This window comes from Pseudorca crassidens, chromosome X, assembly GCF_039906515.1.
Source record: "Pseudorca crassidens isolate mPseCra1 chromosome X, mPseCra1.hap1, whole genome shotgun sequence".
NCBI classification, from domain to species: domain Eukaryota; kingdom Metazoa; phylum Chordata; class Mammalia; order Artiodactyla; family Delphinidae; genus Pseudorca; species Pseudorca crassidens.
Genome location: NC_090317.1, coordinates 11,981,618 through 11,994,032, shown reverse-complemented (window position 1 = coordinate 11,994,032; position 12,415 = coordinate 11,981,618). Strand labels below are relative to the sequence as shown.

Sequence of the window (12,415 nt, the reverse complement as noted above, 5' to 3'; positions counted from 1 at the left end):
CGTCCCCTGCATTGGCAGGCGGACTCTCAACCACTGCGCCACCAGGGAAGCCCGGGATATATTTTAAAAGGAGAGCCAACAGAATGTGTTGGCCCTAAGGTCCTCATTCCGACTCATTTGTCAACTATTTGAATAATAACATTCAAAGTAGAAAAATAAAACCATTTTAAAAACACAAGTGTTCATTGTTAAGCAAAGAATAATACCCAGTAGTCAAGGAACACTAACATTAGGACAGGAAATAGAGTCAAAGATAGAATGCTAAATTTTGCAGAACTTTTTACACTTTGCTATTTACAAAAATAATTTTAAACAAAAGGATAGAGGTACACAATATTATTTTCCAACTAAAGAAGAATCCCTGTTTAAATATTGTTTTGTCATGAAAGACAGGACCCCTATATATATGGAATCCCCCCCAAAAAATGGTTCTGACGAACCTAGGGGCAGGACAGGAATAAAGGCGCAGATGTAGAGAATGGACTTGAGGACACAGGGAGAGGGAAGGGTAAGCTGGGACGAAGTGAGAGAGTGGCATGGACATATATACACCACCAAATGTAAAATAGATAGCTAGTGGGAAGCAGCCGCATAGCACAGGGAGATCAGCTCGGTGCTTTGTGACCACCTAGAGGGGTGGGATAGGGAGGGTGGGAGGGAGATGCAAGAGGGAGGAGATATGGGGATATATGTATACATACAGCTTATTCACTTTTTATAAAGCAGAATCTAACACTGTAAAGCACATATACTCCAATAAAGATGTTAAAGGAAAAAAAAAAGGACAGGACCCCTGAGGATCTTTCATAACTCTTGAAGGATGTGACTCCCGTGGTGCAGCCAGCATTGCTAATAGTTCTTTGGGTGAGGGAGACTTAAATAAGCAAAAAATGTGTTAAAACCACGCAAACGGAATCTGGTGGCCACAGACCCACCCAAAACACTGGATTGTATGAGTCGGCTGGGTTGAAGGGTGGTTGATCCTTTAAACTTGAGCAGGTTGAGCCTCTCAGAGATGGGTCTTTAGCGCTCGCTCGGTCCTGGCTAAGGCCGGGCTCACATCCAGGACTGGGTCTCTGCCGGCACACCGCCCTTATCCACCGGCCTGGAGACCTACACGCTCGCAGCTCGTGACCCAACCCGCGCCACCCCGGCCCCGCCCCCTGCCTTCCCGGGCGCCCGCCCCCCTCTAACCGGGCGGCGCCGGCGCGCCGGCCGTCAGAGCGGCTGTGTGGGCGGAGCTTGCGTGGCCGCCGGGACCCCTGCGCGCACCGCCTCGCGCACCGCCTCTCGCCCCTAGCCACCGCGCGCCTCCGCGGACACGCACTTCCTGCGAGGCCTCTGCGCGCACCTTAGGCGAGCCGAGCCGAGTTGAACCCTGCCCTGAGCTTGCGAGCTGTTCGCCATGGTGGACGAGCTGGTGCTGCTGCTGCATGCGCTCCTGATGCGGCACCGCGCCTTGAGCATCGAGAACAGCCAGCTCATGGAACAGCTGCGGCTGCTGGTGTGCGAGAGGGCCACCCTACTGCGCCAGGTACGTCCGCCGAGCTGTCCGGTGCCCTTCCCCGAAACTTTTGACGGCGAGAGCTCCCGGCTCCCCGAGTTTATCGTGCAGACGGCGTCTTACATGCTTGTCAACGAGAACCGATTTTGCAACGACGCCATGAAGGTGGCATTCCTAATCAGCCTGCTCATCGGGGAAGCCGAGGAGTGGGTGGTGCCCTACATTGAGATGGATAGCCCCATCCTAGGTGATTACCGGGCCTTCCTCGATGAGATGAAACAGTGTTTTGGCTGGGATGACGACGAAGACGACGACGACGAAGATGAAGAAGATGATTACTAGGCCCGGAGACCCTCGGGCCTAGGGGGGAGGGCCCTGCACGCCGCCACCTCCCCCCTCCCCGCCTTGCCCCGCCCGGAGCCGCCGCGCTCCCCTAGCGCTCAGATCCCCTTCCCTACCCCTGCCTCTGGTTGTCTTCCTCCTCCCCCCCTCCTCCCCGTAGTGCTTGTCTTTGTTCCGGGGATAGTGCTCCAGTTACCCGCTGCTGAGGCTGGGGCCTCTCTCTGAAGTGCGCTGCCTCCCACTGGCCAGCCCCAGGACCCTCTCCTGCTGACTCGAACTGTGTTCTGAGCCCCAACTCTAGGCCAGGCCCCTGTTACCAACTGGACTACGCACAGCTGTGCCGCACAGCCCTGCCAACTGTCAGGCCTACATCTTGCCCAGAGACCTACGCTGCCACGTAAGCACCCTCCACCACATTACAGCGACAGACCAGGCCTTTGGAGATAAGTAGCAACCTAGAAGATGCCTTAGTTGGCTACACCTCCTGGGACACTGGTTTGGACTGCTCACCAACTTCCCCCAAGGGGCTAATCTTTCAAGCTGGTTAGTTCCCTGCTAACGCCCAAGGCCGCCTCCTGCCTCACCAGATTGCTGCAGGAGCCTGTTGTGCCTGGCAGCCAAATCGTTGACATTTCTCCTATGCACCAATTTTGCACAACTGTCATTTCTATTTCAAAATTGCAGCAATCCCACAGATGTGTGCATTTGGACAAAAATACTAAAAACAAAACAATACAAACAAAAGCAGGCACTCAGCCCAGCTCCTCAGTACTACCTGGAAAAAGCATTTGCATTCTTTTCAATAAATATCAAGCACTACGAAAAAAGAGTCTCTTTTAATGGTTAAGGGCTGTCATTGGCCTCTGCCACTCACCCTGACTCCCATATTCTCATTGATATCAGGGAACCTAGTTCAATCCCAGTATTCCCCACTGTCATGTGTAGGCTACAGAGGACAGCTAACATAGGGCTTTATGGGGAATCTGGTACTCCCCTCACCAAAGCATTTCTTGCAGCCCTGGTGAAGGGGGTGTCCTCTGGGGCTTCCAAGATGACATGGGTAAGCTGTGGCTGAGCAGGTGGCACACCATCCCAAACTGGGACACTTTTGAGAGAGCTTAAAGGGGACACTATTAATTATTAGACTGGGACAGCAGGCATAAATCAGGACACACAATATTCCTGTCTTCCTGAGCTTTTGGGTTCTTCTTCAGCACGGCAAGTTCTGCCCCTTAACCCTTAGTGCCTGTGGGGTGCTATTGAGTTCAGGCTTCATTTAACAACGTAGCACATTGTTTTAATACCCCTTTGAGGTGCTTGAGCTAACATTAAATCCTAGATCCTGGGTAAATGCACCCATAATAAACGGAGCCTGATTTGAACATTTCATCTTCCTTGGGCAGATACCCTTAGAATCCCCACCCATCCATGTGCCCCAGATTCCAGCCTGTAGAAATTGACAATATGCCTGGCTATCTCCTGAACTAGATCTTATACTGCTATCTGAGCTATGCTGAGATTTCTTTGTGGGCCTGGATGGCTCGGAGGCACTAAGGGAGTGGGGTGAGTGCTGAGAAGAATCTGCATACCTTTGTGAGGCAGTTACCCCAGGTTAAGTCACTGAAATGTTAAATCAGGGAAGCTCGGTTAGGGGATTTGTGGGGCCTATCTCTGCCAGCCAGGAGCTGTGAGGAGCATTTGGGAGATGCCAAGTTCTCATTCTTATCTCTATCTGCCCCCATGTCTTTATTGTACCACGTCTGGAGCCAGCTCTACCTTAGAACCTCTAATTAATTTAGGTAATAAATTTTCTTGTTGATTAAGACCTTTTGAGTCTGGGTATTCTTTTATTTGTATTGTGACGTAAACCTCACATTGTGGGTTAAATGAGATACTGGTCATCATACCGGGTACTTCAGAGGTGTGGATTCAATGAGATCGCACCCATGAGGTATTTTGAACTGTCCCTGCTGCGTGATGAGCACTCAGTAAACATGGGCTCTTACTCCCAGGCCTGTGAACTGAAGCATCATTCCAGAAACAGGTCTCTTGCTATGACCTTGGCCTTAGGAAAATGTCAGGAGTCAATAGGAGCAGAGCAGGCTCAGGAAGAGTGGAAATGAGAGCATGACAAGACCTCATTTACTCTTTGGGATCTGACATGAAGTCAGATAGAAAGCCGGTTTACTAAGTGAACAGGCAAAGTCCGGAGCAGGAGTCATGTTTCCAGTCTAGGAAAGTTGTTTCTGGAGGGTGGGACAGGGGTAAATATGATGTAGCAAAGGAGGTTGAGGTCCATACTGGGGGTGGATCTGGGGAAGTAGTGGGCAAGTGCTGAAAGCTAGGTGAGACCCACTGAGACCAAATATCAGTCATTCAAAATAATCAGTGGTCCAGGTAGACTTAGAGGAGTTAGAGATATGGTGGTCAAAGAAAAGTGGTTCTTGCCCTCATGGTCATTCCAGTTTGTTGCTTTTACGGTGCGTTGGGCCAGAATTGGGATACCTTGCTACAGGTAAGGTCCAGAAAGAGAATCTAGACTGTGATTAGATTTGAGAGTGACCTTTCCAAGGTGAAAGTTGAAGGCATGAATAGATGAGATCTACTCCCCACCACCAAACCAAGTGTGTGCATGCTCTGTGCAGAAGGAAGGGGTTTCTGGTCAGTGAAGATGCCAATGCAGCACCTGAGTAGCACTCATGACAGCTAGGCCAAGAGCTTCTGGAATCTGAAACGTACATGTCCTGGGCTTGTATGCACGTGCCTTGAGCTGACTCAGTGTGTGTGTGTGTGTGTGTGTGTGTGTGTGTGTGTGTGTGTGTTAATGTCCTTCATGTATCATGGAAGAGCGGTTTATACTGTGAGCTGCAGAGAAGGACAGTGTTAAGAATCTGGCTACCTTGGCAGATTCTGCAATAAAAGCACAGATAGTGGCAAGGGCTTTACCACCACGGGAGGAATTCATGGTAGTGTGATAGTGGCATAAGGCATAGCAGAAGAGAATTGGAGGAGTAAATAAGCATATCTGAAGATAAAATCACCACTCAAATGAAAACTACTAAAAGTAGGTGAAAATGTTGAAATAGCAAATATGAACTTCAGACTCCTGAATTCCCATCACACTGGACTTGAAACGGTCACTGAAATTGTGCTATTAATGAAATGAAATGAATCATATTGAAGGTCATAATCATTTAATCCTATTAAATCTTCCAATGTATGTTTGGATTTCTCTAATCACTTGAATAGGTAAGTAGTGCCATCCATTAATTCTGTGTTGCTGTGTTTTGCCGGATGATATATTAGCTAGAGGTACGTGATGCACATTGTGTTTGGTTATTTTCTGCTATTACAACATAGTGAAAACCTCAGCAATTTGGAAGTAGAGGGAGATGTGTTGTTAAAATTAGTGGAATATTTATTTTTTAACAAATGAATTTAAACAATTTTTAAAGTTCTCAAAGCACTTAAAGCTAATAAAAGGGTATCAATTCAAGGTCCTGAGAATGTTTTCTTTGATGGATGATCAATGTGGGGTAATTGTATGAAGTATATATATTATTTGCTTTGAAATATGAATTTTGCTAAAGTAGCATTAAAAGTGTCTGGTAGTTTGCATTACTCAGTAGTTCAAGTATATTCCCTACAGTCTTATGCCCACTTAGTCCTAAAGGTAGATACAATCAACTATGTTTGGTGTCCTTCGACAGTGCTGGTGACCCCCTACTTCTTACTTCTGATCATCCCCCTTGCGTTTTTTTCCCTCCTGTCTGAAATGCCTCTGTTAGGATTTGTTCATTTATCTTCAAATATTCTATTGTCCAGAGACTTTAAAAAAAAATGCAGTTAGCCTGTGATGGCTAATAGCTTGCTTGAAGTATTTATTAACAGCAGAGCAAGATTTGTTAGAGGAGCAAAAACCCTGCCCCGGATTAGTTGGGTGGGGGAGTGGTGGTGAGATGCTGCAACATTTGTGTACCTCCTGGTATCGGAGCTACGATCAATAACACATTAATTTTTCTTATGATTATATCCACAATATTTTCATATCTTCTCTTCCCCTGCCCAAAATGACAAAGGATTTCATGCACAGAATTGCAATAATATAATTCTATTTTAGCCAAAGTCCCTATACAGTCAGTTCAAATGACCAGTCAGTTCAGAGTCAACCAGTCAGCTCAAGATAAAAAACTGTCACAAGACTGTTTATATGCCTCATTTAAAATTGTTACTTAAAAAAAATCATACCAGTAAAAGAAATCAAAGGGAATTATATTTCAGTGGTAACTGAAGTAATTGGGATATTTCTGATTTATTTGTTCTCTAGACACAGATAATTGCACTGCCATACAGGACTTTTAGGACTGCTCATTTGAATGTACACAAATTTTTAACATGTTCATAAGTAGGGAGAATAATATAGTGAGTCCTCATAGACCCATCTCCAGATTCAAAACTTACCAACATTTTTGCTTCACTTATCCCTTTTCTTTCTTATAATTTTTATGGAATATTTAAAATCAAATCCCAGATATCATATTAATTCACGCTTTAATATTTCAGTATGTTTCTCTAACAGATAAGGCTTTAAAAACCATAATATCATCATCGTATGTACTAAAATACGATGACTCCTTAATATTTAATACTCAATCCATATTCAAATATCCCCAGTGTCTTAAAATTGTGTTTTTAATTATTTGTTTGAATTAGGTTTCAAAAATGTTGACACTGCTTTTGGTTTATATATCTCTAAAACCTTCTTTTAACTAAAAACAATTGCCCTCCATCCTTTTTCCCCTACAAATTATTTGTTGAGGAAACCAGGTCATTTGTCCTATGGAATTTCCTATATTCCGGATTTTTTTTTTTTTTTTTTTTTTTTTTTGCGGTACGCGGGCCTCTCACTGTTGTGGCCTCTCCCGTTGCAGAGCACAGGCTCCGGACGCGCAGGCTCAGCGGCCGTGGCTCACGGGCCCAGCCGCTCCGCGGCATGTGGGATCTTCCCAGACCGGGGCACGAACCCGTGTCCCCTGCATCGGCAGGCGGACCCTCAACCACTGCGCCACCAGGGAAGCCCTAGAGGCTCTTCATTTATTAGGGATCTGTGATATTTATTGCAAATATTTACTTATTTTAATTTTTTGGCCATGCCGTACAGCATGCGGGGTCTTAGTTCCCAGACCAGGGATGAACCTGCACCCCCTGCAGTGGAGGCATGGAGTCCTAACCACTGGACTGCCAGGGAAATCCCTTATGTTGCAAATATTTATGCCCAGTCTATCATTGGCCTTTTTATTTTCTTTATGGTATTGATATTTCAGGCTGTTGTGAAAATGTTTAATATATTTCCATTTTTTCCAGTATCCTCCCATTTCTGTGCTCCCCAATTTATTTGGTTATATTCTTTCTCTTAGTGTTTATACCTTTAAATCGTGTATATACCTCTATTATTTTTCAGATACGAGTGATCTATTTTGACTCTCAGCCATGAAAGATGAGGAACTCAACATATACACTAATACTATTTCCCTATCAGCTTTGTAAGTTACATTGTTTCTGTGTTGTCAGTGTTTGTAACAGTTACATGTTTTTCCCCCTGAACATAATCCCTGCATGTGTTTCAATTTTAATATATCAGACAAATGAATTTAATAATAACTACCTTGTCCAATTTTCATTTAGTGTTTTTTTGTTAGCTAGTTTCTTTTTCCATTTTTAGTTGTTTCTTCAAAAGGAAAAAAATCCCCGTAAAACTCCTGGGAAACATATCGTCTGAGGTTTTGATGGTGAATAACAGTTTTGTTATGGGTAGAGGTTCTTTTCTTTCATTGCTCCACTATCTTTTTAGCATTGAATGTTATTTTGTAGAAGTCTGAGGCCATCCTAATATTTTTCATCCATAACTGATTTGATACTTTTGTTGATTTCTCAGAGAATTTTTTTCTTTATATTTCAACAGAATATATCTAATTGTTATTCATTTTTTGTCATTTTTTTGTGGAACCTGGTGTGACCATTTAACATGTAGATTTGACACCTGATTCCCTTCTTCAAAGTTTTCATAATTATTTATTTAAATATGTATAATATATACTGATATTTATTTATGTTGACTCTCCTTTACCTGGCCTCTGTATTTTAAATTTTCTCAGACTTTTCTTAATGTTTTCTTCATTTCCACTTTATTCTCTTTACTTTTATCAATCCTGTTCTCTCTGTCCTTTACAATGATTTCAGAAGTATCTGTCATTCTTCGTGTTGTTTCTAGTTTGGCTTCATTTTGGTGACAGATTTGTTGTTTCCCACTTCTTTGCCAAGTGCTGCCAGCTCATGCTTTAGCTTCTATTGACTCGTGCATATTCCTGAATCACGTATTTCTTATTTGTTCTCTTGTTGTGCAGCTATAGATCCTTTTTTGTTGTTGTTGTTGATGGCAGTGTGCTATGTTATGATATGATGGTGATATGTGTGCTATGTTATGATATGATGGTGATGTAAGTCACATCTCTTCTTGGCAGTATTTTGCTAGAGAGTGTTATTTGCCATTTTCTTTCCTGTTCCTTCCCTCCTATGGGAGTGCTTCTAGGAACCTTTCAGTATCTTGCCTCCTTCCTAGTAATGCTGCTCTTCCTCCATAAAGAAGTTACAAGTCAGCCTTTCTTGTCTCTTTCAGTCCAGTCCCAACAGCATTTTCTCTGGCAGAAATAACTCAGTGTTAATGACTTGTACATTGCATACTTCCCAATTTCCTGAAACGAGACAGATCTGACTCCCCACTCCCTTTTTTAAACATTTCAATAGCACTCTCATGTTTTCACTGTACCTGAATGTACCTAGATGATTTCCGACATTATTTTCAGAGTCAACATTCTGTACTTTCTGTATTCGCCCCTGCTGCTCAGTAGTTCTGATGTCTTAATCGCCTGGGATAATCTGTATCCTTGAGAAGCGTTGAGCTAACCTTTGAGAGGGATTGAATAAGGTTCAACTCTGGGGGTGGAAGAACCTGAAAAGTAAAAAATGAAATATTAATGACTTAGAATACTTTCTCACTACAGCTGTGTGTGTGTTTCAAAAAATAAGATCAATTTTATTCTCAATTTTTGGAACAACTTTTTATCCCCCTGTGTAACAAGAAGAAAAATGGAATGGTTTTAGTCATCTGTGGAGAAGAGGTACCACATATGTAGGAGATCCCATCAATATGTATATGGGAAAAAAGAAAAAAGTCTGTTGTTCATTGGAATAAAAAGTAAGGAGGGTGAAATTAGTATCAGAAAATGGGCCTTAGAAGAGATAGAAAAGCACATATGGAAAGTTCGGCTTGTTGTGAGTTGAGAATGGATTGTTCCTTGCACAAAGTTTGAGTTCAGTGAGAATGTGTTGGGGATCAGAAAGGCTGGTGGTCCCTGTTGCGGCTTTGCCTTAGATTTGCTCTGCGAAGCCCAGACAGCTTACTTGACTTCTGTGATTCTAAACTTCTATACCTATATCATGGGAATAATTATATCTTAGGACTAGTATAAGAAAAAACTGCCTAGTATCTTATCTGGTAGTCAATAAATGTTAACATCATTCTTCTTTTCTTCAATAGATATTATTTAGTAAAATAAGAATGTAAGATTGGCTGTTATGGTAGTCTTGTGGGTTTTGGTAGAAAGACACTGATATTGGGGGATTTGGAGTGTCAGGAGGAAGTGTGGTCAACACATTAAAGTGTTGGATATTAAGAATTAATTGACATGTGAACAGCATTTGACACTTTAAAAGTCACTTTCATATTCAGTTTCTTATTTGGGACTCACGCCAACTCAGTGAAGAGATATTTTTATTTACATTTTACAAATTGGGATATTAAGTCTCTGAGATGCTCCAGGACTTGTCCATGGTAAAAATGTCAGAATCTGGGCCAGAATTCTCACCCCAAGTCCAGTGCTCTTTTTACAGTTTCATGCTGCCTTTTGGAAGTAATGCCTTGTTCAGGTTGCCTATCTCCCATGGACCTTTGTTTCCTCGTTTATAATCTGAAGTATTTTCATTAGTGGGCCACTCTGCAGGTTCTTCTCTCATTTAATAACAAAATAGCCCTTAAAATGAGCAACTGTCACTGTCCACTCCAACTATGAACCTCTATAATTTTATCTCCATTTTGCACAAACGCTGGAGTACTTACAGGAAACAGTACGAGATTTGAGAAAGATTCTGGGATTGCTCATTTTTTTAAAGCAACCTCCCCCCAAAATCCCCCCAAAACCTAAATGTCCATCAAAGGAGATAGACTTAAACAATGATAAAGTACATCCTGATATGAGCTACTTCAGAGGTAAAAATAATATTTTCTTTGTATTTTTGAGGGGAAGTTCCAATAGGAATTGTTAGGCATAAAAGTAATTCATAAATACATGTAGAGTATGATGATATTTACAAATATTTTAAAACCTATATGTGTATGCATGTGTGTATGTGTCGACATATATGTACAAAAGGCAAAAAGAACAGAAAGATAAATGACAAAATTTTAACAATGTTTACCCTAGACAGGGGAGTAGCATGAAAGAAAAGTTTTGCTCTTTTACTCTGTATTGCGCAGATTTATTACAATGAGTACTAATGTAATTTAAAACATAGAATTAGTACTTATTCTGGATAGGTTTTGGTGAAAATGAAAAGCAACTGTTGGTACCATTATAAAATAGTTCTCTTTTGGAAACAGTAATTCATGTTGTAGGAACCATAAACTTATTCACAGTTTGTTATAAAATAAACATAATTGGTTTTATGAATCTGTTATGTTACTTCAATTCTTCTAAACAATTGATGATAAAACTCTGTTTTATCAATGAAAACAACCTATACTCAAACTATTATTTCAGTAGTAAGTCTGGTCAGTGCAGTTAGAAATAGGTCATTCCTATAATACCTATTCATTGTGTCCCTTTCTTTTTGGCAGTAATTTCCTTAGTAAAACCCTCGTTGCTTGCCAGGTTTATTTGAATGGACTCCTAGATGACTTTTCTTCTTATGGGCTCTCTTCCTTCTAATCTGCTCTTTTCATTGCTGTTAGTGTTGCTTTCTTGAAACATAAACCTTACCACTTTTTTCTATTCAAAATCCTTCTGTGATCCCCATATCTTCAGAAAGTACTTAAATTCCGTAACATAACATTTATGTCTGGATTACTCTTTTTAAAAATTATCATTTTATTGAGTTATGATTGGGCTGTCTTTTTATTGTTGAGCTATAAGAGTTCCTTATGTATTCTAGATACTAGACCTAATTATTATTGGATGTATGATTTGCAAATATTTTCTCCCATTTGATGGGTTGCCTTTTCACTTTTTGGATAGTATCCTTTGATGAACAAATGTGTTTAATTTTGATTAAGTCCAATTTATATATTTTCTCTTTGGTTAGTTGTGCTTTTGGTGTTGTATATAAGAAACCATTTCCTAACCCAGAGTCACAACAATTAACACCTACGTTTTCATAGTTTTTATATTTTACCTCTATGTTTTCATCATTCTCAGAGTTTTAAGTTTTAGATGTTTCATTTTGGTCTTTGGTCCATTTTGAGTTAATGTTTATATATGGTGTGAGGTAGTGGTTTAAATTAATTCTTTTGCATGTGGCTTTCCAGTGTCCCAGCACCATTTGTTGAAAGGAATATTATTTTAACCCCATTGAATTGTCTGGGCACCCTTATCAAAAATCAGTTGTCCATAGATGTATAGATTTATTTCTGCAGTCTCAATTCTTTTCTGTTGAGCTATGTATCTATACTTGTGCCAGTATCAAACTGTCTTGATTACAGTAGTTTTGTAGTAAATTTTGAAATTGAAGAGCATGAGTTCTCCAACTTTTTTCTTTCAACAGTTTTTGGCTATCCTGGGCCCCTTGCATTTTAGTATGAACCTTAGGCTCAGATCGTGCATTTCTTCAAAAAAGACAATTGGCGTTTGATAGGGATTGTACTGAATCTGTATTAATTTGGGGTATATTGTCATCTTAATAATAAGTCTTCTACTCAATGAACATGGGATATCTTTCCATTTATTTAGGTCTTCTTTAATATGTTACAGTGATGTTTTATTGTTTTTATTATATGTCTTCCACTTACTTTGTTAAGTTTATTTCTTAGTTTCTTATTCTTTTTGCTATTATTCTAAATTGAATTAAAAAAATTTTTTTTCAGGTTGCTTTTTGTTAGTGTATAGAAATACAGTTGACCCTTGAACAACATGGGTTTGAACTGCATGGGTCCACTTATACATGGATTGTTTTCAGTAAATATGTACTACAGTACTACAATATCTGAACTTGGTTGAGTCTGTGGGTGTGGAACCATGCATACAGAGGCCCAACTATAAAGTTATAAATGGATTTTCGACTGCTTAGGGGTTGACCCCCCCCAACCCTTGCATTGTTCAAGGATCAATTGTACACTTGATTTTTGTTTATTGATATCATACAAATACAACCTTGGTGTACTTGTTTATTAGCTCTAATATTTTGCTTTGTGGATTGCTTAGGATTCCCTATATCCTAGATCATGTCATCTGGAAATAG

The 12,415-nt window shown here is 40.9% G+C and overlaps 1 protein-coding gene and 1 long non-coding RNA gene across 2 annotated transcripts in view; both read left to right on the top strand.

Moving 5' to 3' along the window:
- Window positions 1-1,234: 1,234 nt before the first annotated feature.
- LDOC1 (LDOC1 regulator of NFKB signaling) lies at window positions 1,235-3,671 on the top strand. The gene has a single exon (XM_067722301.1). It carries the CDS (start codon window positions 1,406-1,408, stop codon window positions 1,844-1,846), a length of 441 nt encoding a protein of 146 aa, XP_067578402.1. The 5' UTR covers window positions 1,235-1,405; the 3' UTR covers window positions 1,847-3,671.
- A 3,633-nt stretch (window positions 3,672-7,304) lies between these two features.
- LOC137216938 (uncharacterized) overlaps window positions 7,305-12,415 on the top strand; it is a 167,781-nt gene continuing 162,670 nt past the window's right edge. Inside the window, exon 1 of the long non-coding RNA XR_010939897.1 lies at window positions 7,305-7,389. This is a non-coding gene — a long non-coding RNA (uncharacterized lncRNA). The remainder of the gene's footprint in view (window positions 7,390-12,415) is intronic.

Excerpts from the sequence above, each read along its gene's own strand:
- LDOC1 (XM_067722301.1), top strand. The coding sequence starts at position 1,406 with ATGGTGGACGAGCTGGTGCTGCTGCTGCATGCGCTCCTGATGCGGCAC.